This window comes from Pipistrellus hanaki, assembly GCF_964339955.1.
Source record: "Pipistrellus hanaki genome assembly, chromosome: 2".
Lineage (NCBI taxonomy): Eukaryota > Metazoa > Chordata > Mammalia > Chiroptera > Vespertilionidae > Pipistrellus > Pipistrellus hanaki.
In genome coordinates this window covers 196,722,500-196,750,382 of record NC_140504.1, presented here as the reverse complement: position 1 = coordinate 196,750,382, position 27,883 = coordinate 196,722,500, and the positions used below count along the sequence as shown (strand labels likewise).

The 27,883-nt window shown below is 45.3% G+C and overlaps 1 protein-coding gene and 1 pseudogene across 3 annotated transcripts in view; both read right to left on the bottom strand.

Moving 5' to 3' along the window:
• The window catches only part of RERE (arginine-glutamic acid dipeptide repeats), a 350,056-nt gene that overhangs the window by 131,364 nt on the left and 190,809 nt on the right, over positions 1 to 27,883 (bottom strand). For both annotated transcript variants that reach the window (XM_084875723.1, XM_084875724.1), the window contains 3 exons: positions 21,116 to 21,221; positions 19,735 to 19,831; positions 3,940 to 4,044 (listed from right to left, as the gene is read on the bottom strand). In XM_084875723.1, coding sequence (XP_084731849.1) covers positions 3,940 to 4,044; positions 19,735 to 19,831; positions 21,116 to 21,221 — 308 coding nt within the window. The remainder of the gene's footprint in view (positions 1 to 3,939; positions 4,045 to 19,734; positions 19,832 to 21,115; positions 21,222 to 27,883) is intronic.
• On the bottom strand, positions 419 to 1,690 carry LOC311618346 (mitochondrial nicotinamide adenine dinucleotide transporter SLC25A51-like; annotated as a pseudogene). The gene has a single exon. The product of its transcript is annotated as a mitochondrial nicotinamide adenine dinucleotide transporter SLC25A51-like (transcript).

The window sequence follows — 27,883 nt, the reverse complement described above, 5'->3', positions numbered from 1 at the left end:
GGTTGTATCCTCTCTAAAGCTAAAAACATCTGCCTCCAATTTCCCCCTCAAATAAGTTTTGTTACTTAAACATCAATGTTAGCAGAAATACAGTATCCACCATCCCTTAGCTAAGATCATTAGGGCCAGAGGATTTTCAGAATTCAGAACATTTTGGATTTAGAAAAGTACTAGAGGAAACATACCATATATTTTGATACTCCAACAGTACCCGAGAAATGACCACCGTTCTATCACATTACTACTTTGCTATACAAGCTGGCAAACCCACACAAAGCGAACAGATTAAGAATAGCTTCATATCAGTTCAAGTCAAGTGTGACCAAGAGTAAGCACCAAACTTAGCATAAAAACCCTGATTTTTTCAGTGTTCAGATTTCAGAATTAAAGGTAAGAGACTATGCATCTCTCGCAATTTTATTTAAATTTTTTCTACTCTTACCTTTTATTTTGAATTTGTTGGTGCTTAAGGAAAACAGCTTTGCCATAATTCACTGTACCCTGAACTTACGACACCAACTTATATTGGCAATTAGGAACGAGGCCAAACTACATTCTTCTTTAAAAGTCTAGTCAGTTGGTACATGGCACTTAATTATTTCTCTCATGAAATCTTTAACAGGAATTCATAAGTTGCATTGATTATGCCCCAAGAGATGAGGGACCAGTGGTAATTTAGATAGGCACCTCTGAAAAGATTTTTTCAGTTTCCTGTCTCATTCTAACCAGATTATTTTGAAAACCTGGGGAAAAGACTGAAATTCCCCAGCAATCATGCAAGTTTTTACAGCATTAACTGGAAAAAACAAGATTCGCACCATGGCACCCAGTAGGCCTCCACAGATAAAATCACTGACCAGATGAGTGTTGTACGTCATTGCGGTGGGCAGGTGCTCCTTAACGGGACCCCGGAGGCCAACACCAGGACACTGCTGAACCCATTACGGAGAAGAACAGGTATCAAGGCTCGATAATACTCTCCAATTGCATGGCATTTCAGTGCCTTGAAAGCCTGATAAGTGTTTATAAATTTGTCATGATGCTTGTGGTCTTGAAGCAGTGTCTGAACTCTTTCCAGTGGAGTGAAAATTGCTTCTGTTGTCCCTGCCAGTATGGCTGCCATGCTATGGGTTATAAAATCTGGGGTGCGGATATGCTTATGGAGAAGGCAAGATAAATCCTTATTCAGACCAAACATAAGTGCCAATGTGTTGTCTTCTGCACTAATGGGGGAAAAATTCCACGATACAAGTTTCGAAATCCATCCCTCCTCAGCTGAAGCACTGGTCCCTGGTTTTGGTTCCATCCAGCTGTTGCTGAATGGGAAATGGGATCGCTACGTTGCTGAAAGCTGCACAGCAGCCACACAAATAATGCTTTCTTTCACCAGCATCTGTGATATGAGGTGCTATATCTCATTTTGAAGACGTTATGATTGGCGACCTCTTTTTATGAGCCTCTGAATCCACCATGTGGCTTAAGATCTGTCTTCTTCATGAAGGGTTTTTTTTTAACCTGTGACACCATCTGGGCCTGGTGTTTTGAGGAATGGTAGCTTTTTGGTAGCATTTTCAATTTTTCCCATTGTTAATGGATGTTAGCTTCTCTTTTCTGAAGTCATTTTGATAACTGGATTTCCCATCGCTGCGGGCAACCGGCTCCACGCCCGGTGCCCGCCTGCATCTCGCACATTTTAAAGGTGAGGGCGAGTCTGGTCCCTATCATACATGTGTTCAACGAAATGCCATCAGAACCAAAAGTCCTGGACAACCAAGTCCCTGGCAAGACACAACGTTCTGAAATGTAATAACCACGTTAGGGAAAACAAAAAGCTCGCCAAACACTGGGGTTTATAATGGATCTATGTAGTAATCATGAAAAAAATATTCCAAACTTTCAGTGCTTTCTAACATACTAAATAAATTACAGAAAATTACATAAGTCAACTTTTAACTACTATCAGAAAATGTGCTATGAGACAATAATTCTACCTTAAACTCTGGTTCCAACCGCTCACAGGAGCACAGCTCCTGGCTATCTAATGGAGGGAAAGTCATCGGAGTCTGCGGTCACAGAGTGGCCAGTCTTTACCGCCCAGTGTCTCCCCGATACATGGTCCCTCCCAGGACTAGTGCAGTTCCTCTTCCCGTGCCCAGGGCGCTGGGTCAGCACACAGCGCCATGCAGCCACCATTGCACGCCAGGCCCACCATGCACATGGGGACTGCCGAGAAGCCAGCCGTCATACAGCCCACTGCCCAAAAGCTTGGAACAGACAGAAGTCGAGGTATCAGGTAAGTTCTGCAACGCTAAGCCCCCTGAGCATTCTGAAGATTGGGCTGCGCATGGCCAGGGGGAGAAAACAATCAGCTTTTCTGTGGTCTGTTAAGTCACATCCACGCCTTTGATCATCTGAGCAGCCGCAAGAACTGCACACCCAGCTCCGAGAGCACAGTGAAACCAACGCGCCAGGGCAGGGGGCCGACCTGGCTCCGCTGCTACAGTCTCCTCCTCACGCGGAAGGAGTCTGAGTCTGCCACCAGCTTTCCTTGTAGTGGACATTCCACACTGGGCCTTCGTCCAGCACTCCTATGACTCACCACAGACCAGCACAAGCCGGACACGGGGACACCGGCACCGGGAGGGACACTCGGTGGCTGGACGTCAAAGCACTGACAGGGTGACAGAGACCCAGCTGCAGGGCCCGGCACGCACCGCACAGGCACGTCTCTGGGCTGCTTTTGCAGGTGAGAGACAAAGGGTGTCCCCCTCTTGCCCCTCACCCACACCCACACGTTAAAACAAGGATCTGAAAGACTGCCAGCGACACACCATGAGAATGAGCAAGAACTTGTGAGTCCCTCGCTGACACAGTAACTTATAGGCCTCTTTTTAATATGCCTTCATCAAAAACAGATGCATAACCAAAACGAGTTACACATAATCTGATTGGTGTGATAAACCTAAAAGTTAAACATTTAAAACACAAAAGCAACTTATGTATACGTTTGTGCGATATGACAACTATTTACCAAATAGTTACATAAATATGACATCACTAAAATATCAGACCCCTTTGTGTCTAGACAGAAATCCAAGTTCAACTGTTGCACACTTCCACTGGGCAACAGGAAGACACAAATGACCAGACAGCCAATAAATGCAAATGTAAAATAAGCATTTCAAAATATAAGATGCTTTTGCAATATTACCATTGGTCAGCTTCTTTGTCAGTGGAACAGGGCAAACTTCAAAGGAGAAAATAAAAGCTAAAATTCACTGTTTCTAAAGAAAGAAGGTAAATAAAAAGGTGGCCCTTACACTATGACCACTATAGCGGCTCTTTGTATACCTAATAGAGCCTCACACAGCCTCTTTCAACCACGACAAAAAATATGGTCCGTCTTATTGACCTTATGTTGACTGTCTTAACATATAATTTCTCAGCATCCTCCAGGAAAATATTTTCCCTAAAACAATTATCCATCTTGCAACTACACTTAATGAAGTACTTCCACTAACCTCCTTGAGCTAAGTATCTTTTATTTCTTTCTAAATCCTTTTATAGAACTTTCCATGAGGTTCTAGTGTTTTCAATATGGTATCATGGAAGGTGTGACAGAAAATACATTAGGGTAATAATCTGCCAATTCATAATAAATTCAAAGCAGATAAACTAAATGTGTCTTTTCTCTCTCTAAACCAAAATTTTCTCCCGTTTCCTTTTTTTTATTTTATAGAAAGACACTAAAGCTGCTTTAGACACCGAAGACATTCATTACAACTCCATCCAAAGGTTTACTACAGGATTTGGAGGTTTTGTTTTTTTAACCTTCTTAGTGTTTACCCATATGTATACACACACACACACACACACACACACACACACCAGTGAGAAAAGCAGAAGTTCTCAATGAGTGGGCCCGAGTGACTCACTTACCTTGTCTCGGGGTTATAGCCTAATATGTAGAAAAATGAATCCACCCGGGCTTTAAACTCTCTAGCAGCAAATATGTCAGAAAAATGGGAGATGTTACACTTCCCTCTGAAAATAAACAAACAAAAATACATTAGTAACACCCTCGATTGCTTTGTAAACCAAAATACTATTGGAGGGGTGGGGTGGGGGGAGGTATTAACTAAGCCCATATTACTCTAAGAACATGTAGAATGTGGCCGCAAACTCTGTAATTATCTATTCAAACAATTGGGCGTTCCCAAAAGAAGAAAACGCCCAGTATACTATATTTTTTGTTTCATGACTGCTTCAACTTACAAGTTAATTGCTGTTATCTCAGCATTTTAGTCATACAGTAAAATTAAACTACAAAGTTAAATTGTGGGAAGAACTGTGATGAAAGTTTATTAAACTAGAAATGACGGGGGAACGTAAAACTAGTCAGATGACGAAATGGCTCTAAAGCGCTTCTCCTTCATCAAAGAAAATGGCCCTTCCCTTCCTCCTGCTCCTTCGATGGCAGCATGTGTAACTGTCACATAGATGTTTCTTGTTTAACATACAAGAAATAAACTGACTTGAAAATTAAAACAGAACAATTTTAACTTTTAACATATATGGATGCATTGTAATATACAAACAAAACCTCCCCAAAATGTTAACATTAAAGGACTTAAGTTGAAAAACACATCCCATAAAAATACTGCGATGAGGAGTAAGATTTCGAGGTCCATCTACCAACAAAACGTAAACCACAACAGAGCTGGGAACTCTCCGGGACTCAGGACTCCTTAAGCTGTGTCTCATGCACCAAATGTCAATGTCAGGAGCATTATACCGTGCAGTAGGGCCCACCTTCCCACTACACACACACATGGCACACACACGCACACATACATGTTGAAATAATTTCCTAGAAGCTAGAAAGTAGCAAGGTTTATCTAGCCAGCAGAGAGGTTTTAAGAACTGCAACTCCCTCAGTGGTTACAGAAGGCACCTTTACCAAGTGGAAGTTACAGGTTATGGTTCCAGTAGGTGAAATGGGAAGGCCAAAAGCACATCAAGAGTGCGCCAGGATGCTGCCAGTGACATGGCGTGACCTCCCTCCCACGGCTTCAACAGCATTCCACTCCCAGGGGAATCCGGGAGTTACTGGTTCACACACACACACACACACACACACACCCGCTAATGGCCACGGTGTCAGTGAAAGAAACTGCCTGAGGGATACCCACATAGGAATGGACATTCATTCACTTCCCACCAACAAAAAAGTAACGTCCCCCTTTCCCACGGGACTTAACTGTGACCAAAGCCTCCGTGATGGGCAGAAGCTAAGATGGGCTCTGACAATTTCCATTTTTTAAATGAAATAAAACAATCTACTGATTTACTAAAGTTCCCTTGTGAACTACTGATTAGAAGAAAATGGAGGGCTATTGAGCACTTGAAATGTGGATAATTGAAGAGAAATTAATTTTAAATTTTATTTCATCTTAATTAATATCTATATATATGCCTAAGCGACCATTATGACAGAATGACCAGAATGACCAGAAAGACCAGTCGCTATGATGGGCATTGACCATCAGCACAGGAGCTGCCCCCTGGTGGTCAGTGCACTCTTACAGCCAGCCTCCCACGGCCCCCCCACAGCGGGCCGCCCCCTCGGCCCTGGTGCTGAACCATCGTAGAGACCGGCTTCTGGGTTGGGGTTTCGTATGCAGCACGGCAGCTCCCTCGCTGCGATCTACTGAAAGTCAGCCCTCCACACGAGGGTATGTCCTGCTCCCATCCTCCCCTTTCCCCGGGGGTTGCCCGCCGATGCAGTGGCAGCACAGTGTGGCGGCAGGCACTGGCGGTGGCATTGGCGTCCAGCATCTGTTCCTCCCACGCCTGGCCCAGTGACTGTCACCTTCTCTCCCGACCCGCCAGGGCCTTCGGTCCCGGGCTGGGCCAGGGAGCCAGGGATGAATGGCAGCGGAAGCAGCCCCTTTCCCATGGGGGGCAAGGGCCAGCTCCCTCCTTAGGGCTGGTAGCCAACCCCCGACCCTGCTCCTCCTCCCGGCCCCCACACGATCTGTGCACCGGGCCTCTCCTGTGTGTGTGTGTGTGTGTGTGTGTGTGTGTGTGTGTGTGTGTGTGTGTTTAAATAGCTACATGTGGCTAATGGCCACCACACTGAACAGCACATATTGATATATTCCTATCACTGCAGAAAGTTCTATTAGAAGCACGAATTTGCAGCTACAAGATACAACTAAAGACTAGGTATCAACTCTTCAGGCCCACGGCCATGCCTCCAGATTTAGCTGGAAGTAAGGCAAGTGGGTAAGGTCAGTTTTACAGATGAAGAGCGCACTCACTCAGCAACTTTCTGCCCGCCTGTCTGAAGCGACTTAGTCCCTGAAGCCAAGAAGAAACAGGTAAGTCTCTTCAGTCACACAGGGAAAACAATGCCTGCTGCCCAATTATAAAAGCACTGAGATCAAATAAGAAGTCCATGAAGACGTCTACTGTTCAGTGCTATGTAAAGTAAGTTATTTTCGCCATAATTGTCCATTACAAAAGGAAAGTAATTCTTCTTTTTTTAAAAAAATATATATTTTATTGATTTTTTACAGAGAGGAAGGTAGAGGGATAGAGAGTTAGAAACATCGGTGAGAAAGAGACATCGATCAGCTGCCTCTTATACACCCTCTACCGGGGATGTGCCCACAACCAAGGTGGATGCCCTTGCCCGGAATCGAACCTGGGACCCTTCAGTCCGCAGGCCGACGCTCTATCCACTGAGCCAAACCGGATTCGGCAGTAATTCTTCTTTTATTATTCTTTGTTACTTCTTAAATTTAAGGTGACTCTTAAGCTTGAGTAATTAATGTATTAACTAGAAATATAAAAACCCTACCACCCCCAATTCTAACCACAGGCATTAGAAATCAAACCCGTTTAAGGGGGGTTTCTCAGTCTCGCACTCTGACCCTGTGTTGTCAGGAGCTCTGGTAGTTAGCAGCATTCCTGGCCTCTGCCCCCAGCACCCCACAGACATCACTGTGACAAGCAAAACCGTCTCCCGAGAATGCCAAATGTCCCCCAGGGAGAGCAACCCAAGGGGGTTAGGGAAGGATAAAAGCAGTAGAAATAGAAGGATTTCATCTGATAAATGACTACAAAGCTGGAATAAACAGGACTTTAATCTACCATTATTGTATATCCTCCACTTGCTTCCCATTTAATTACATGTATAGCCTGTTAATCAACTGAATTCTTTAGTATTTGATATCATTTAATCATTGATTCGCTGAGATTTTCCAGATATGCTATCTGATTTGCAAATAAACGTATTTTACTTCTTCCTCACCGTTTGTTAAGCTTCTAACACACCATGGGAAGCAGTGGGCATGGGAGGCAGCCTTGCCTGGCTCCTGGGCCCTGTGGAAATGTTTCCTGGGTGTTCCCATGATATGATGCTCGCTTTAGAAATGACCATAATCTTAGCCTTCAGAGATCCAGTTTTCCCTTAGCTTTATTAACATGAGAAATGCTATTAACAGTCTCAATAGTAATCTATTCTGCATCCTGAAATAAATTCCAGTTGGTCATAATGTATTTTTAATGAGATATTAGAGTTTTTTTAAAAAAAAATTTGATTACTCGGATCTAGTATTAACTTCTACTTTTATTTTTATTACTCCTGTCTTTGTACTTTTTTTTGTGTGTGTGTGTTTTTTTTCATGGCAGAACTATTTATACTAGCTTAGGAATAGCCCCAATGCCCACCATCAAGGAAATTGGTGAACAAATCGTTATGTATTTGTACAATGAAATACTACACAACAATACAAAAGAAAGAGCTATTGATACATAGCACAACATGGAAAATTCTCAAAAATTAAATACTAAGCAAAAGAAGTCACGCATGCCCTAGCCGGTGTGGCTCAGTGGATAGAGCATCAGCCTGAGGACTGAAGGGTCATGAGTTTGATTCCGTCAGGAGCACATGCAGGGGTTGCAGGCTCGATCTGCAGTGGGGGGTGTGCAGGAGGAAGCCAATCAATGATTTTCTCTCATCATTCATGTTGGGTGGGAGGTTTTGAGTGGAAAGTAGCTAAGGGAACCTCCTCACATTGTGGGACTAGTCCATGCCTTGCTTAGGGTCGAATAAATTTATTGAAATTTCTGAAGATGTAAATTTAAAATCTGCATTTTGCTGTATATTTTTTAAGTATTAGGGAAAAATAAAGCAGTGACAGGCATTAGCATGCAGCGGTGGCTGTTTAAAGTTGCCACATTTGCTGGCCAATGAGCCCTCCGGCACGGAGCCCTGAGTACAGAGCAGAGCTGAAGGAGCAGGTAAGGCCACTGTGGAGGGTCTGACTGGGTGGCATCCATTTTGAAATACAGAGTGGGGCAAAGGAGGTTTACAGTTGTTAGCATGGAAAACAGCATAACTAACAAATAACTCAGAATGAACTCTGTGCTTCATCTACTCCCAATCGTGACGCTTCCCTTGCCCACCCTGCATTTTCACGCACCTCTTGCTGAAGAGGAGAGCTTCCATCTAAAAATGCGTGCATGTGTGTACATTTGAAGCAACCCCCCCCCCCTCCCCATTCCCTTTTCATCGTGCTCTCTCTCAGTACACCATGTGACCATGTTTGTGGAAGGCAGGAGGAGAGACTGGTCAGAGAAAATCGCCATCATTGCCACCTTGCTGAAACAGCTGGTTTTGGGGTCCCCTAAAGTCCTGTCACCCTCTTTCTAAAGTGATACCTCAGTGTTATCAGAAACGTGCCAAAGGCAGGAAAGCCCCACGCCCTGAGGTCACTGAGCGGTGAGGAGCCACGGGCCCTGAAAAAGACCGCCTGGGGGCTCTGCAGTGCTCAGTGCGGTGCCAGCACAGCTGGGAAGTGCAGCACTGCTGAGCCCCTGGCTAGAGGGAGGTGCCCTCTGAAGGGGAGGAAGGAGAGGGAGGTGCCCTCTGAAGGGGAGGAAGGAGAGGGAGGTGCCCTCTGAAGGGGAGGAAGGAGAGGGAGGTGCCCTCTGAAGGGGAGGAAGGAGAGGGAGGTGCCAGTCTGAAGGGGAGGAAGGAGAGGGAGGTGCCCTCTGAAGGGGAGGAAGGAGAGGGAGGTGCAGTATGAAGGGGAGGAAGGAGAGGGAGGTGCAGTATGAAGGGGAGGAAGGAGAGGGAGGTGCCCTCTGAAGGGGAGGAAGGAGAGGGAGGTGCAGTCTGAAGGGGAGGAAGGAGAGGGAGGTGCAGTATGAAGGGGAGGAAGGAGAGGGAGGTGCCCTCTGAAGGGGAGGAAGGAGAGGGAGGTGCCCTCTGAAGGGGAGGAAGGAGAGGGAGGTGCAGTATGAAGGGGAGGAAGGAGAGGGAGGTGCAGTATGAAGGGGGGGAAGGAGAGGGAGGTGCCAGTCTGAAGGGGAGGAAGGAGAGGGAGGTGCCCTCTGAAGGGGGGGAAGGAGAGGGAGGTGCAGTCTGAAGGGGAGGAAGGAGAGGGAGGTGCCCTCTGAAGGGGAGGAAGGAGAGGGAGGTGCCAGTCTGAAGGGGGGGAAGGAGAGGGAGGTGCCCTCTGAAGGGGAGGAAGGAGAGGGAGGTGCCAGTCTGAAGGGGGGGAAGGAGAGGGAGGTGCCAGTCTGAAGGGGAGGAAGGAGAGGGAGGTGCCCTCTGAAGGGGAGGAAGGAGAGGGAGGTGCAGTATGAAGGGGAGGAAGGAGAGGGAGCTGCCAGTATGAAGGGGAGGAAGGAGAGGGAGGTACCCTCTGAAGGGGGGGAAGGAGAGGGAGGTGCAGTATGAAGGGGAGGAAGGAGAGGGAGGTGCCCTCTGAAGGGGAGGAAGGAGAGGGAGGTGCCCTCTGAAGGGGAGGAAGGAGAGGGAGGTGCAGTATGAAGGGGAGGAAGGAGAGGGAGGTGCCCTCTGAAGGGGAGGAAGGAGAGGGAGCTGCCAGTCTGAAGGGGAGGAAGGAGAGGGAGGTGCCTGTGAAGGGGAGGAAGGAGAGGGAGGTGCCCTCTGAAGGGGAGGAAGGAGAGGGAGGTGCAGTCTGAAGGGGAGGAAGGAGAGGGAGGTGCAGTATGAAGGGGAGGAAGGAGAGGGAGGTGCCCTCTGAAGGGGAGGAAGGAGAGGGAGGTGCCCTCTGAAGGGGAGGAAGGAGAGGGAGGTGCAGTATGAAGGGGAGGAAGGAGAGGGAGGTGCAGTATGAAGGGGGGGAAGGAGAGGGAGGTGCCAGTCTGAAGGGGAGGAAGGAGAGGGAGGTGCCCTCTGAAGGGGGGGAAGGAGAGGGAGGTGCAGTCTGAAGGGGAGGAAGGAGAGGGAGGTGCCCTCTGAAGGGGAGGAAGGAGAGGGAGGTGCCAGTCTGAAGGGGGGGAAGGAGAGGGAGGTGCCCTCTGAAGGGGAGGAAGGAGAGGGAGGTGCCAGTCTGAAGGGGGGGAAGGAGAGGGAGGTGCCAGTCTGAAGGGGAGGAAGGAGAGGGAGGTGCCCTCTGAAGGGGAGGAAGGAGAGGGAGGTGCAGTATGAAGGGGAGGAAGGAGAGGGAGCTGCCAGTATGAAGGGGAGGAAGGAGAGGGAGGTACCCTCTGAAGGGGGGGAAGGAGAGGGAGGTGCAGTATGAAGGGGAGGAAGGAGAGGGAGGTGCCCTCTGAAGGGGAGGAAGGAGAGGGAGGTGCCCTCTGAAGGGGAGGAAGGAGAGGGAGGTGCAGTATGAAGGGGAGGAAGGAGAGGGAGGTGCCCTCTGAAGGGGAGGAAGGAGAGGGAGCTGCCAGTCTGAAGGGGAGGAAGGAGAGGGAGGTGCCTGTGAAGGGGAGGAAGGAGAGGGAGGTGCCCTCTGAAGGGGAGGAAGGAGAGGGAGGTGCCAGTCTGAAGGGGAGGAAGGAGAGGGAGGTGCCCTCTGAAGGGGAGGAAGGAGAGGGAGGTGCCCTCTGAAGGGGAGGAAGGAGAGGGAGGTGCCAGTCTGAAGGGGAGGAAGGAGAGGGAGGTGCCAGTCTGAAGGGGAGGAAGGAGAGGGAGGTGCCAGTCTGAAGGGGAGGAAGGAGAGGGAGGTGCAGTCTGAAGGGGAGGAAGGAGAGGGAGGTGCCCTCTGAAGGGGAGGAAGGAGAGGGAGGTGCCCTCTGAAGGGGAGGAAGGAGAGGGAGGTGCCCTCTGAAGGGGAGGAAGAGAGGGAGGTGCCCGTCTGAAGGGGAGGAAGGAGAGGGAGGTGCCAGTCTGAAGGGGAGGAAGGAGAGGAAGGTGCCAGTCTGAAGGGGAGGAAGGAGAGGGAGGTGCCCTCTGAAGGGGAGGAAGGAGAGGGAGGTGCAGTCTGAAGGGGAGGAAGGAGAGGGAGGTGCCCTCTGAAGGGGAGGAAGGAGAGGGAGGTGCCAGTCTGAAGGGGAGGAAGGAGAGGGAGGTGCCCTCTGAAGGGGAGGAAGGAGAGGGAGGTGCAGTATGAAGGGGAGGAAGGAGAGGGAGGTGCCCTCTGAAGGGGAGGAAGGAGAGGGAGGTGCCCTCTGAAGGGGAGGAAGGAGAGGGAGGTGCCCTCTGAAGGGGAGGAAGGAGAGGGAGGTGCAGTATGAAGGGGAGGAAGGAGAGGGAGGTGCAGTATGAAGGGGAGGAAGGAGAGGGAGGTGCCCTCTGAAGGGGAGGAAGGAGAGGGAGGTGCAGTATGAAGGGGAGAAAGGAGAGGGAGGTGCCCTCTGAAGGGGAGGAAGGAGAGGGAGGTGCCCTCTGAAGGGGAGGAAGGAGAGGGAGGTGCCCTCTGAAGGGGAGGAAGGAGAGGGAGGTGCAGTCTGAAGGGGAGGAAGGAGAGGGAGGTGCCAGTCTGAAGGGGAGGAAGGAGAGGGAGGTGCCAGTCTGAAGGGGAGGAAGGAGAGGGAGGTGCCCTCTGAAGGGGAGGAAGGAGAGGGAGGTGCCCTCTGAAGGGGTGGAAGGAGAGGGAGGTGCAGTCTGAAGGGGAGGAAGGAGAGGGAGGTGCCCTCTGAAGGGGAGGAAGGAGAGGGAGGTGCCCTCTGAAGGGGAGGAAGGAGAGGGAGGTGCAGTCTGAAGGGGAGGAAGGAGAGGGAGGTGCCCTCTGAAGGCGATGGAGGAGAGAGGGAGGTGCCAGTCTGAAGGGGAGGAAGGAGAGTGAGGTGCCAATCTGAAGGGGAGGAAAGAGAGAAGGGGAGGAAGGAGAGAGGGGAGGAAGGAGAGAGAAAAGAACCGCCTATGCAAGGAGGGAATGCAGATGGAAACTGGCCCAGAAATTCCTTCCCTGGAGCTCGCCAGCCTTCCTATTCCCCAGCACGGCCCCCGCAGAGGAACGGTGCGGTGGCAGGTGCTGAGCAGCGTGTGCTCACGGTATTTCACTTCTACCTGACAGCAAAGGCGAGAGCAGGTTCCGAAACAGCGAGTATGATGTCTAGTGTAAGCCATTTGATTAATGACAGGCATAGGAGCTCTTTAAGCCTCTTCTGTTTCTAGTTCTTCTGCTTCCTGTGACTTCCTACGGGTTATCTGAACATTTTTCAAGATTCCATCTGGCTTTACTTACAGTGTTTTAACACATCGCTCTGTATAGTTTTCTCAGTGGTTGCTCTAAGAATAACACTATACAACACTGCTTCCACTCAGTTCCTGTGCTTGCCCACTTGGTAAGTATAATTGTCTTAAGTATTTCTTCTATAACATTTAGCAAACATCAGTGCATTCTTTTATTTGTTGTTATTGTTGTTTTTTAATCATTTTAAGCTGAAAATTGAATTCATTTAATTTTATTTTTTATTCAAATCAATGTGTTTCATATAACTAGTTTTTCTCTAATCATTGCTTTAAATGCATGCCATATATTCCAGTTTATAGTATTTGTATTATCATTTTAATTTTGTGGTTCTCCTTATACCAGGAGTTGTTTAATAGGACCTTGTAAATTTCCAGATGAAAGGACCTTTCTGCTCTATGTTTTTATTTGTAAACTTCATTATTATTCCATTTTAACCGAAGAGGTTTTTTTGGTGCCGCAATATATGCTCGTTTTTTAAGAACGTGTATTCTCTGCTAGGGTCTACAGTTCAATATTTGTCTGTGAGTTTAAATGTGCAGGAATAAATGTAACAAGAATGGGGGAATGTCTATGAGGAAAATTCCCAGACACGCCTGAAAGTAATGTAAATGTGAACAAATGGGAAATCCCTCTGCTCTCGGGGGAAACCCCTCATGGCCTCTCCCACAGCCTGCCTGTGCATTCAGTGCAATCCGGATACAAATGCCAACCTTCGGCTTCATGGTCTCAAACAGTTAACACTAAAACTCACATGGAAAAACCAACACGGAAAAGGGGCGGGGGACAATCTAGCTCTCTCAGACAATAAAGCATAGCTTAAAGCCCCTATCATTCAAAGACTGTGATTCTGGCACAGACAGACAGGAGAGCATACAATGGTAAGTCAGACACGTGTGGAAAGGACTGTGACAAAGGTGGCATCTCCAGCTGCAGTTACGTAAAGACAGACTCCCTAAGCGCATGGTGCTGGGACACCTGGGTGGAATCCTCTTTAAATTGGGTGAAGGGAAAGGCTTTCTAACCAGGACTCAAAACCTGAGGAAATAAAAGATCGATAAAGGGGGCTAGATAAAAATAGCCTTTGCCTAATTTAAAAAATGCGTAAGAAAGAAAAGTGACAGAGTGGGAGAAAATATTTGCAACATACAACAGATATATGAAAAACTTTTAAAACATAAGAGACCAGAAGAAAGATATAAAGACATAAACAGATGCTTCACTCCCAAAAAAGAGGCAAAATCATCCTTCATACATATGAAAAAAAATGGTAGCAAGGAAAAAGTAAAACAGCACCGAGATCCGCTCTCTCACCTATCAGACGGCACGCTTAAAAAACAGAAGACAACGCATTCTGTTGGGAAAGCAGGGCGTCTCATACATTGTTGGGGAAAATGCAAACTGGTATATGTTTTCTGGAGGGAAATCACACATACATGAACCTTTTAATCCAGCATTCTCTCTCTTATGAACCCACCATGAAGATACACACCTAACAATAAGGAAATGCATATGCACAAGCATAGTCAATATAGTATCACTTACGATTGAAACACCCTGGGAACGTTCCGAAATGCCCGTATATGAAAGCACAGCTGAATAAACTATGGTACATCCATACAATGGAGTACTATGAGGAAGTTCTCTGTGCACTGATATGGAGCAATTTCCAGAGCGTGGCACTAAGTGAAAAAAGCCAAGTACAGAGTGTCTATAGTAATGCTACATTCAGATCAGAAAGAAGAGATTATAATGAAACTGGAGGTCCACTGAACGAAGAGATTCATGCAATAGGTCTTCTTTCCCTTGGCTTCCAGCACTGGTTTTCCTCCGGCATCTGGGACCCAGGCCTTTGCTCTGGGTGGAGTCTGCCGTCTTCGTCTTCACTGCAGACTCCAGCTGGAGTCTGTTGTCTTTGTTGCAGACTACTGTCTTCATCTTCGCTGCAGACTCCAGCTGGAGTCTGCCCTCTTCATCTTCGCTGCTCCTCTAGCCAGAGTCTGCAGTCTTCATCTTCGCTGCAGTGGGAGTGCAGCTCCTGTAGATACCTTCGCCCCCCGCCCTTCCTCTCATAGCAGGCGTCCTGGCTACTCCACCTGAAGCTGGGCGGCCGCCATTTTGTCCTCCTAATTTGCATATTCTCTCCTGATTGGCTGGTGGGTGTAGCAGAGTGATGGTCAATTTGCATGTTTCTCTTTTATTAGTGTAGATAGACATGGTTTTGCTCATGTTTGGACTAATGTGAGTTCCCTGGTTCTGATAACTACACTATCATTATATAAGATGTAAACACTGAGGAAGATTGGGAGAGGAACATAAGAAAACTTAGTTCTTACACGTTTTCTGTGTCTATAAGTAATTCCAAATAAAATATTGTTAAAAGACCATGAAGTATCCAAGGGCAGAGAGTTATTCAGTTAGGTGTCCCCTGTACCTCCAGAATCTTTCCCCTACTGATGGTTCAGTAACATGTGATATGATGAATGGATAAGTTAAAAAATGACTGACAAGTTATGGTATCTAATGAAGTACTAAGTATGTATAGACAAAACAATAAAAATGCTGTACGTTGAAGTTATTTCACTTATAAAAACAACAGATTAAAAACAGGAAAAGAGCCAAGACTGGTTTGGCTCAAGGGATAGAGCGTCCGCTTGGGGACTGAAGGGTCCCGGGTTCGATTCCGGTCAAGGGCATGTACCTTGGTTGCGGGCATATCCCCACTAGGGGGTGTGCAAGAGGCAGGTGATCGATGACTCTCTCATCGATGTTTCTAACTCTCTATCTCTCTCCCTTCCTCTCTGTACAAAATCAATAAAATATATTTAAAAAAAAAAAATTTAAAAACAGGAAAAGAAACTTAAACTGTAAAACCTCAGAGGGATCATGAAACTCCTTAAGTAAGAACTTGCAGGAGCTAAAGGAACTTTGCAAATGCTATGCGATGGTTGGGGAACTTATACAAAGATATAATTAACTGACTTCAATCATTATATATTTACTAGAGGCCAGGTGCATGAAATTTGTGCACGGGCAGGTTCACTAGGCCTGGTCGGTGATCAGGGGCCTTCCTTTCCAGGCTGCTGGCCAGGGCCTTCCTTCGTTCTGCGCTGCCCCCTGGTGGTCAGCACACATCACAACAAGTGGTCAAACTCTCAGCAGGTCGAACACCCAAGGGAACAATTTGCATATTAGCCTTTTATTATACAAGATAATCCTGGCTGACCATAACATAGTATGGAGATAGACTAATTCGGAATGGAAAGAAGATTACAGCCAGTTTAGGGTTTCTTGGTCTCAGGCTTTCAGAAAACGTACTCAAAAAAAAAAAATAAAAATTAAATATATAATATGCAAAGTGTCCCCTCAGTAGTTTTTCTGGAGGATCAAGAGTTTTAGTCGCTTGCTGTTATGTGCACGGACCACCAGGGGGCAGCACAGAATGAAGGAAGGCCCTGGTAGGCAGCTGGAAGGCCCTGATTGGCCCTGTTTGCCAGCCAGGCCTAGGGACCCTACCTGTGCATGTTTTCGTGCACCAGGCCTCTAATATTTCTATAATTTGAATTCCCAGTAAGGTGATAGCTTGTATCTTTATCTACCTTAAAATGTTTTTCCCCTAACAATCACGTGAAGTAGGAAGCAGATAATCAGAAAGTTGGAAGAGTCCTAGCCAGTTTGGCTCAGTGGATAGAGCATCAACTACGGACCGAAGAGTCACAAGTTTGATATAGTCAAGGGCAGGTGCCTTGGTTGCAGGCTCAATCCTGGCCCTGGGCATGTGAGGGAGGCAGCCAATGGATGTGTCTCTCTCACATCGATGTTTCTCTCTGTGTGTCTCTCCCCTTCCCTTCCACTCTCTAAAAATCAATGGAAAAATATCCTAGGGTGAGGATTAACAGCAACAAATAAATGTTAGAAAAGGGCCCTCAAGCTGATGAAACGTGGATGCCCTTCATGCTGCTCGCCACCACCAGTACTGGAAATTCATTGTCACAGGGGCCCGGGAAACCTGAGAGCGCTGCCCAGCTCACAGCTCAGTGCAATCACAAAGCTACCCCCTAGACCAAGCACGTCAAACTCAAAGCCAAATAAACACGGGCCAAATAAACAAGCTTCACGCTTATGTGGGTCGCAAAAAACCAAAAGCTTCAATTTTCATATTCAAAAGGTTTATTTCAGTCGAGACCAGTTTGGCTCAATGGATAGAGCGTCGGCTTGGGGACTGAAAGGTCCCGGGTTCGATTCCGGTCAAGGGCATGTACCTTGGTTGTGGGCATATCCCCAGTAGGGGGTGTGCAAGAGGCAGCTGGTCGATGACTCTCTCTCTCTCATGGATGTTTCTAGCTCTCTATCTCTCTCCCTTCCTCTCTGTACAAAATAATAAAATATATTACAAAAAAAAATCAATAAAATATATTTTTTAAAAAAAGGTTTATTTCAATAGAGATATGCTGAATACAAAGGGCTGAAATAAATGTGTAATCATTAACATAAAATAGAACATCTTAATAAAAATCAATATTTTTTTCTTTAACATTAACTTACCAGATATGAATAACTGCACAAATTAATAAGCGTAACACAAAGAGACCTATTTTTCTTTTTCTCAGCGAAATATTTCTTGTTGCGCACACCAAACAAGTCAGTCCAAGACTAATGATGTGGCAATCAATTGCTAAAATATTTGCTGCTAGTATTAGTGGAGAGAAATGGTGCACCTGCAAGTAAGGTGAGTAAGGGAAATGAATGCAACACGATTATAATAATCAGTCATTAGCGAACAGTGTAGTTCATTATTAATAACTATGTATAACAGGATATTGTAAAATTTAAGTTACAAAATTTTTATTAAAAAGTTTCTTACATGCTGTTATATTGGCTGGACCGCATGCAGCCCATGAGTTTGACATGCTTGCTCTAGATCTTTGATTATCAATAAAACATTACCTTTAGGGTAAAAAAAAGTAACATGGCAAATAAGTCCTCAGGTGAGATTTTTAAAAAACGAAAAATAAAGACTACAAATCTTAATAACTTCTGATAAATACTCAAATGTAGTCAAGTCAATCATGTGAAAAACGTTGAAATATATATAGCTTTAACTTGAATTCAACTCTAAATTATTTGAAATCATTTATCTCAACTGATGAAACAAGATGGGAAGAGGAGGGAAAAGCATGCAAAGCAGGATAAGAAATAATCCCAGGATCAAGCTACTTGTCTTAGCTAACAATGTACTGGTTCCATCCATCGATCCAACCTTCCATTAACGTCCCTATTCAGACGCAAGTGTGAGATCCATAAGCCACCGTCACAGAAAGCTTGCGGACTTTTGGAAGAAGTTTACAAAACACCACAGGAATTCTCCAAAGTTATCTATGAAGTCCTTTGGGAAGCCAACTCTAGCCACGCACACTTCTTCCTGACAGCAGGGTTTGGCAAACTATGGCCCACAGGCCACATCTGGCCCGACGCCTGCTCCTGTAGAACCCCTGCACTATGAACAGCCTTTACATTGTAAATGGCAAAGAAGGAGATCAAAAGAGGAGTGATACACCTCCTGACATGTGGGAGTTAAATTAAATTCAGATCTGTGTCCACAAATAGAGTGTTTCTGGACACAGCCACCTCACCCACGCTGCCTGTGGCTTTTGTGCTACAGGGCGAGGCTGAGTGGTTGTAAGAGACCAGATGAAAGATTATCTGCCCAAAAGCTTGCCAAAACCTGCCAGGATTAAAAGTTTTGCTAATTTGCCTTGAAATAATTGGCTTTAGCTATGTAGCTTTGCATAAGAAACTCCAGATGGTTTTACTGAATACCATCAGAATAACATAACAGAGAAAGTATTGTATCTCATTGTAGATAAGCTAAAAGCCAGCATATCTCTATGGCATTTTTGAAAACACACACACACACACACACACACACACACACACACACACACAAACAAAAAACCCGCCTGTATTTTTTAACAACAAAGTAGTTCTTCCATCAAATCACTTTATTATTCCCAGTGGGGACAGTTATTACTTGCTTTACTGCTTCTGCCACTTAAGAAGCCCAAAGGCTTCCACTTATAGAAAATATGCCAGGATACACGTGCATCGCTTTCTTGAAAGGGACGGAAGAAGCAAAACACCAGAGGCGCAAAGCAGGGGCTAACGGTCACCTTCTGGCACAGTCACCAGGGGCAGTAAGAGTGACCGGCCATGCCACCTCTGCCTCCCAATAAAGTCTTCAACAGAACCTCCCTCCCCGAGCTTTTTAGTAGAAATATCTTCACACACACAGGAAACTGAAAGAACAGGTTAGTGAAACGCCTACAAACTCTGCCTAGATTAATAATCACATGTTCAGTTAATTACATGCTGCCACATTTGCTTCTTCCATGTCTGCACCTGTCCTGGGCAGAGCAGTGACTGGCTCTTTAGGAAATAATCTGCAGACCATCAAAACAGGTCAGCCTAAGTACTTTAGTGACCAACACCAGGATAATAATTTTCAAGGAAATAAAGGGTTTTTGTTTGTTTGTTTGTTTGTTTTTAAATATATATTTTATTGATTTTTTTACAGAGAGGAAGGAAGAGGGATAGAGAGTTAGAAACATCGATGAGAGAGAATCATCGATCAGCTGCCTCTTGCACACCCCCTACTGGGGATGTGCCCGCAACCAAGGTACTTGCCCTTGACCGGAATCAAACCCGGGACCCTTCAGTCCACAGGCCGACGCTCTATCCACTGAGCCAAACCGGTTTCAGCAGAAATGAAGAATTTTTTAAAAAAAACTTTAGAGAGGGGCCGAGACCGGTTTGGCTCAATGGATAGAGCGTCGGCTTGGGGACTGAACGGTCCCAGGTTCGATTCCGGTCGAGGGCATGTACCTTGGTTGCGGGCATATCCCCAGTAGGGGGTGTGCAAGAGGCAGCTGATCGATGACTCTCTCTCATCGATGTTTCTAACTCTCTATCTCTGTCCCTTCTTCTCTGTAAAAAATCAATAAAATATATTTTTAAAAAAAAAAAAGTTTAGAGAGGGTATAAAAAAATGAAATAGGAAAAAAAAAAAAAAAAAAAAAAAAGCCCCCTCTTCACACCCTCAACAAATTAGTGAAAATTTAGGCAACCTCCCAAACCCCAGTAATACAGAGTTAACACTGAAATGTTGCAGAGACCACAGGAGTCATCTGATTAACACCACGATCATCGAAGGAGACCAGGACTGCTTAGCCTCCCACACTCCGGGTTTCTCCTTCCCAGAGCCCTCCGCACTCACCTGAGGGCAGCAGCATGGTACGTGTCTACATAATCAGAAATGAAGAGCTCTCGGTTCTTGATGACTGGGTCTGTAATGACGAGTTCTCTTCCAGAGTCTGTCAGAAAACCAATTCAGTAAGAGGATATTAAAACTGAGGGAATTGTCTCCCCAAAACAATCAGGAAAATTTTACAAAGTGTTTCTTTCAGGCCCACCTCCCTCTAAAGAAAGCACAATAAGTCACCAGCCTGGTCAGCAAACAGAGAAGAGGGATAATGTAGAGCAGAAATAACAAAAACAAATATTCTGCTGGGTGTTTTATACCTTTTACTAAAGTCCCCATGGTTTGCTGAAATGCAATAAGCACATTTTTTTTTAAAAGGGAAGAAACAACTATTGCATTTTAGCAATTTGTAAACTACTAAATATTTAATCCTCCTGTCTATCTTATTTTTTATTGCTAAATAGTCCAGGATGAAATGAAATCAGAGTTTCCATTGAAAAGAATAACTAAGTTACTATTTTTAAATAACAAACCATAATTTAACTGCATTAACAGAAATTTTTATAGCTTCAAAGGAGAAAATAAGTAGTAAGATGTGAAAGAATATCGTTCTATGATTCTTCAAAACTATTTCTGACGATGGTCGGTGGAATGAAAACCTATCACCAAAAGCAGCGTGAAGAGAGAAGGGCACAGACATCGGGGACAGAGCTGGCCCTGGCAACTTCCTCAGCATCTCTCAGCCCCATTTCCTCATCCGGAAGTGGGGAGCGACCACAGCTAATGGGAAACACTGGGAATCAGCGATCATGAGGTCTAGCACCTCTCAAAAAAATCAACGAAAGGGAGCTATTATCCATCTGAACCAACGTAAGACATCGCATGTTCACATCCCATGTGTACATGGCGTTACTGGGTAGACACCACAGTGCCAGAGGAAGAAAAAAGATGCTCTGAACAACCTTCCTATTGTTCGGAAAGTCAAGATGCAAGCTGAATTCCAAAACATTCAGGAAAGCTTTGCTTTGAAACTGAAGTTCAAACCCTGAATACAGAGAACTTCACTGACACAGACTCTGTTGAAAAAGAGAAAAGAAAGAAAGTACAATCCTGTAGGTTATAAGCATTATTAGTTCATCATTAGGTGAGAAAAAGAAATTACTGTCATTTCCAAAAAAGCCACATTCTGAGTTTCAGAGGGAGACATCATTAGCACATGCTCAGGGTCTTTCATTTTAAAGGCAAAAACAACGAAAGAACTCAGCAGAAAGTGAGTATTCTACTAACGTCCTATTTATAAGAAGCTATTTTAGGAAAAAATGTCCATAGTAGTGATCTTCATTTACTAAATCTTTTTAGAACAAACTTTGTCCAAAGCTATGAAGGAAATATTTACCATTTTCATTGTGTCGATCCTGAACCAAATGCTGATACACAGAATCTGGAACTTCAGACTGACGGTAGTACCATTTGACGTTCATGAGTAGGTGGTCCCTCTTACTCTGAAAAGGAAACTCTAACAGCATTAGGAACAGGGTTCAGGTGCCCACAGCTGCACACCATACCCATGAACAAACCCCTGAAAACAGATGGACAGGCAGAGAGGGAAACACACAATTACCGCCAGGACCACAAAAATACGTAAGTCAATAATGAGGTCAAATTTTACTTTTTCTAAATTACAGCCACAGGACCCCCTCTGATCTGATCCCTCAAAGCTGCTCATTAAAGGGAAACAAAGGAGACCAAATCTAAATCTATAAGTATCCCCAGTTTAATTCACTCAATGTTATATATTTTTATTTGGCATTAACTACATAGTTCTACATGAATACACGCTCCTATCTTAACTTTGACTCTTTTAAACATTTATGAACTGTGTTACTTATGAACTGTGTTATATATATATATATATACATACATACACACACAGACACACACTGTGAAGCCATGAAGGGCAGTACGTTAGAACAAGGCCTAGCACAGTCCTCTCTCCAGGGTTTGCCAGTCACCCAGACTGAGTTACCTTCCCCTCCACTTACTGCCACTTAACGTGCAGTTTCTGCTGCATGGCAGACTGACACAGCAGGCTACGAGTAGTGGTGAAGGTGCTGAGGTCCATGAAACATGGACCCTGGTTTATTTATTTTCGACTTTCTCGAGAACTGAACATCTTGTACATAAATATTTGTGAATAATGAGAGTTCTATGATGATCAGGGACCCATAGATGTTTATAAGACACTTGATTTCGTTAGCTCTAAAAGTTACCTTTGTTCCCAGTTCATTCCAAGAACACAGAATCAAACACCGCCCTTCCACTGGAAGGCTACACAGTGAGGTACATCATCTCCGTGCCACCGGCTGTGAAACATCTCAACATGCCAGCACACTAAGGCTTCTCGGGGCCTCATCAAATAGCTTCCCAACAGGGAGAGCCTCAAGAAACTCCCCAAGGTGAATGCTGTATCCCTCATAGCAGTTTCTATCTTATCACAAGTCAGCAGGTCAGAAATGAATGAGAGCTACAATCTGAGAAATGCCTCATGTTTATAAAGGAGATGGCTAACTCCTCAAATATGTCAATGGAGCCGTCATTATGCTTCCTGCTTAAATGACGCGTGTGTGTGTGTGTGTGTGTGTGTGTGTAAATAAATAGATTCAATAGATTGTATACAAAGAATAATCCTGCATAATGGGTACTCTTTACTTTTTATCCAATTTGCACTTTATATTCCAGTCTGTTTATATAGTGCAGGTGGGAAGATGAGAACAAATCAGTATGCTATATAATAAAGTGGTAATATGCAAATTGACCCTCATATCACAAGATGACGGCCCCCCACATCATCACAAGATGGCCGCCTCCACATTTTTTTTTCATTTTTTTATTAAGGTATTATATGTGTACATATCTTACCATTGCCCCCCCCCACTCCGATACATATCCTCACCCCCCCTCCCTGAGTTTTGCATCCATTGGTTATGCTTATATGCATGCATACAAGTCCTTCAGTTGACACCCCACATTGTCACAAGATGGCTGGCAGGGTAGGGCAGTTGGGGATGATCAAGCCGGCAAGAAAGGGCAGTGGGGGTGATCAGGCCAGCAGGGGAGCAGTTAGGGGGCTATCAGGATGGCAGGCAAAGTGGTCAGGGGTAATTAGGCAGGCAGGCGAGCAATTAGGAGCCAGCAGTCCTGGATTATGAGAAGGATGTCCCAGATTGGAGAGGGTCCAGGCTGGGCTTAGGGACCATGAATTTCATGCACCAGGCCTCTAGTGTTAAATAATAACAATGAATGCTACATAAAGGAGCTTATGGACAAGAGCAATTAGTTCCAGCTGGGAATTATGAAGGAGGTAAAATCTAACCTGGGAAAATGGGAAATATTTCATTAGATTCTTTCTAGGCAAAGGAAGAGAAAATACAAGACATATACAAAGGAAGATACAAAGAAAGATACAAGGAAGAGAAAACAGAAGACATATCCACATGCACATGGTCCATCTGTGTGCAGCATGGTGCTGAAAAGAACCTGAATCCTGCCTGCAGTCTGGCCTCCAGCTGGTCCACTAGCCCGCTGCTGGCCAAACCCATAGGCAGTGAGGCACAAACAGGAGAGCAGCCAGAGGGCTCCAGCTTCACTCCTAGACAAGGTATAAAACAGGCCCAGGATGAGAGCACTCCTCATGGAAACAAGCAAACCAGGCGAAGGGCAGTCTGTCTGACGGCACTCGGGGATAAACTCCCTTAAGTAAACACACTGTCTAATACACGGTTTCCCAGCCTCAGCACTGCTGCCCTCTGGCCCCACAGGGCAGTGTGGAAACCGCCCTGTGTATGTGAGATCTGAGCAGCATCGCTGCCTCCAGACACACTGAGTGCCAGTAGCACCCTCCCCCTCATTGTGACAACCAAAGCTTTGCCAAATGTCCCCTGTGGGGACACGTTACCTGCAGGTGAAACCCAATGGTCTAACTGCTTCCTCCTTAATGAAAGCTAAACCAGAATGGTAAGAATAAGACCTAGGTCAAGTCTGTCAGGTGAAGAGCATGGACCACAGGCAACAGAAAACCTTTTAAAGGTGCCATAAACGGCAACTGTACAATGTCTGTTTTTCAGAACCAAGGCAGTGATTCTTGAAGTATAATATTTATGTTATCTTCTAATCCAAACACAGTTAATTATTATATACACATACAAAATTACTGTTCTGGTTTCTTTGTACCTAGAATTATGACTCCTAATGTTAGACTTGGATTTTCTACTGCAGTACTACTCAATAACCAGCGAGCGGCAGCATTGCATTAACAAGCCTCCAGATGCCAGATTCCACAGATAACACAACAATGGTACCATAGCAAATTTAAGTAGCTGAAATAGATACAGTCTTTCTAAATAGACCAGAAATTTGGTTTAAAATTAAACATCTATAAAGGGAGGCAGGGAGTTGTTTCAGAGCACTAGACTGTCTTAGGCCTGTCTGCAATCACTATTAGCTGGGGTGACCTTAGTGGAGTCACCAAGCCACATGACAAGTGAAGGGATAGAACAAGATCATTTCAATGGTCCCATTCCATCTGGCTTATGCTTAGATTTCTTTCCCAGACAAAACCAAGTAGATAAAATGGGATTAGGGTAGTTTTCTCCACATCAACATAATGGCATTAGCTAACATTCCCATCCTGAAAGGGTTTAACAAATGAAAATGTCATCCTCCGTGGAAGCTAACTGCGGTGCACGGGGAGCAGACGGGAGCAGAGAGGACACCCCTCCCAAAGCCCCCACGCCCCTCCCACTCACGGGGCTGCTCACATGTGAGCCACAGGACTTCTTCCCGCTCTTCCGCTCAAAATCGCAGAAAACTAAAGGCAGAAGTGAACTCAGAGCTCATCTGATTCAACCGAACCGCCTGGGTTTAAATCAGGGCTTTGCAACTTACCAAGCTGTGTGACTTCGGGTAAATGACTTTTCTAAGCCTCCATTTTGTCATATGTAAAATGAGGAAAAATAATGGTCTCTAGCTCATCAGGTTGTGAGGATTAAATAAATGAATGTAAGTAGAGTGGGCTGGCTCTCAATAAATGCTGGCTATTACCAGCCCTGTTTTACAGATGAAAAGAGAAGTCAAGTTATAATAAGAAGTGGCTTATAAATTTATTTTCTCCAATTCAAAAAGCATGCTAGCAATAGCAATAAAAAAACAAATCATGTAGCAAATTAGGCGGATGTATCTTTGCTTTTGCAACAATTCAAGAAGCATATCAAGTATATCTGACAAATACGCCTCATTATTGACTAGTGATATAATTGTACAATTGCATAAAGGTCAAAGCGGTTATAAATGACACATTTTAAACAGAATGTGGTGAGAAGCTTCCTATGCGAAGGCACCCTAGGGTATATTTCTGAATACAGAGCAGAGCCCACTGCGAAGTAAATCCTTTCCCACCATTTTATCTTTCAAGAGAGGAGAGAGAGATTGATTTTGACTGAGTCCAGGCGGTTGGAAACACCAAACAGGAGCACGCACTTACAATAGTTCCAACAGGAGTGGCCGTGCAGAAAAGGGGAGCAGCTGATTCTGGGTTAAACTGTGGGTTCTTCACATGCCTGGCTGGATTTCTTTGAAATGAGGGGTTGTGTAAGTTTAAGGAAATGAAGAGCTTAGCAGAAGACAAACCCATCCCCTCTGGGTTTAGGAAAAAGCCAGCCTGATGTTTGGGATCAGAGGAGGACACCGAGAGCTGTGAATGTCAGCAACAGGCTGAGAATTAATGAATTAAAAATTCACAACTGAAATTCAACATTCAGAATGAGATCATGAACTAAGGAAGAAAGGAAGGCAACAGGAGATCCCTGTTGAAGGGATACTGGTTCCTTTTTATCAACACAACCATCCCGAACACAAATACAAGATTCAAGGCCAGGACCTTTCAAACATATTTTTCGTGATTATTAACATAGGAAGTACTTCAATTGATTTAAATAGCCAATCTGATTCTTTCCTAGAAGCATTATCACCATCCTCTGGGAAAAGGTTCTAACACAGGGAGCTGGGGTAGGAAGAGAAGGACAGAAGTTCAGAAATGACTGACAAGTGCAGATTCCTCGACACACATGGAGGAGGCCCCCAAACCCGAAATGGGAGAACAATAATTTTAAATTCGCCTGCGTCCCAGAGCACACCTTTTCAGCCCCAGAAGTCATCTACCAGGTCTTGGCAGATACCATCAGGGGCCCCGAAGCCCGCCAAACAGGCCCCTCCAGTCCCTTTACTGTCATCACCTGTGACAGATCTGGTCAAAGACTCGAACCAGGATATGAAGATGGATTCATCAAGTGAACAATTGGACAAACCCAAATTTAATTTTAGCTGCTTAGTTCTTGGGATTTTACATTTCAAAAATATAATAGATCTAGATTCAGTTTCAGGTGAAATCAGACCAAATTCTTGTTTTATAACACCAAAGAGCCAATAAAATTTTTTCCAAGAAACTTGGGAAGTTGAAGTGGCTTAACATTTGCATACAGTATGGTTTAAAAATACACTTTTTGCAGAAACTTTTCATGCATTTCCACAAGATGGCTATAATGGGGTAGACAGTTATGGAAGTCTTGGAGTTTACTGTGTAATTCAGAATTGTCTCCTCAGCCTGCGAGAGGGGAAACAGCCCACCAGAGACGCCGGGCCTCCCTCCAGTGCTGCACAGATGGCTTAGAGTTGCATTTCAGCCCTTCAGGGTCCACATGCCGCCACAGGCAATGCCTGCTGGGAAGATCATCCTCACCAAGACCTTGGGAAGGCAGGCTTGGTGGCTTCAATCATTCCTGACTTTGGGAGAGGGGCGGAGGGACAGTCAATGGGGTCAAAGAGTACTATTATTCGAAGCCAAAGATAACTCCTGGCATATGCACACATAATCCAATCTAAAGGATGTTTTCTGACCAGTGAGATGATTATTACTTCTCGGTGGATAAACCCTGGAACTGACTGAGATCAGTAAAACAAAGTCAGATAGGAAATATCCTGTAATATTTCAAGCCACTGCTCTCCTAACATAAGACACCGGAATGGAACACTTTCTATGCCTCTGTCTGAAAATAGCTTTTACCTACAGCCTTACAGCCGTTCCAGTTACAAGGCCATGGGGAGTAACGGGAAAACCTCAGGCCACCAGGGCTCAGGCCCGCTAGGTGCCCCATCTCAGGGAGAGAAGCAGAGCACCGACTCCAGAGCTTCCTTCTTAGAGAAGTGAAGGCTGAACCTCCTCTAAATAAACACTCATCACGCACAGAGCTCCCTAATGTACTGAGACAACACTGTTTCTTTTGTACTACATTTCTTATTGCCACTGAGTAGACAAAGTGACATGACAGTGATTTTTTGCTCTGTCCTAAAATGCCCTTCTCCCAGTGTTCTCAGGTTGTCTGTGCAGTGCCTGAAAGAACACCCGTTCCCTCTGCATCCACCTCCCAGGTGACAATCGGCCTGTGGAAAAACTGACTGCAGCACCGCTCCCTTCTCAGGGCCAGCCCATGAGTGCCTAAGATCCTGTTTAGCGGGATGATGGTTAATTTTGTGTCTCAACTTGACTGGGCTAAGAGATGCCCAGGTAACCGGTAAAACTTCACTTCTGGGTCTGTCTGTGGGGCTGTTTCTGGAAGAGAGCGGAATTTGGTTCAGCAGACTGAGATCTGTCCTCAGATGGGTATGGACATCATCAACCTGTTGGGGAGCCCGGATTGGAACAAAACGGGGGGGGGGGGGGGAGCAAATTATCTCTATTCTTGAGCTGGGACATCTGTCTTTTTCTGCCATTAGACAGTGGGCTCCTGGTTCTCCGGCCTTCAGACTCCAGGACTCACAGCCTGTGGCCCTCCAATTCTCAATCCTTTGGATTGAAATGAATTATATACCATCTGCTCCTCTGCTTCTCCAGCTTGCAGGCAGCATATCTTCTTGGCCTCTATAACCTCACGAGACAATTCCGTGTTTGTGTGTGTGTGTGTGTGTGTGTGTATACATAAGTGTTTATGTATACACACACACACAGTTCTGTTTCTTTGGAGAACCCTAATACAAGCGCTGATTTATCATTTACTGCATTTGTAAATGGACATAACATGGAAGTACACTGAGGTCTATTGTGAGCAAGCAT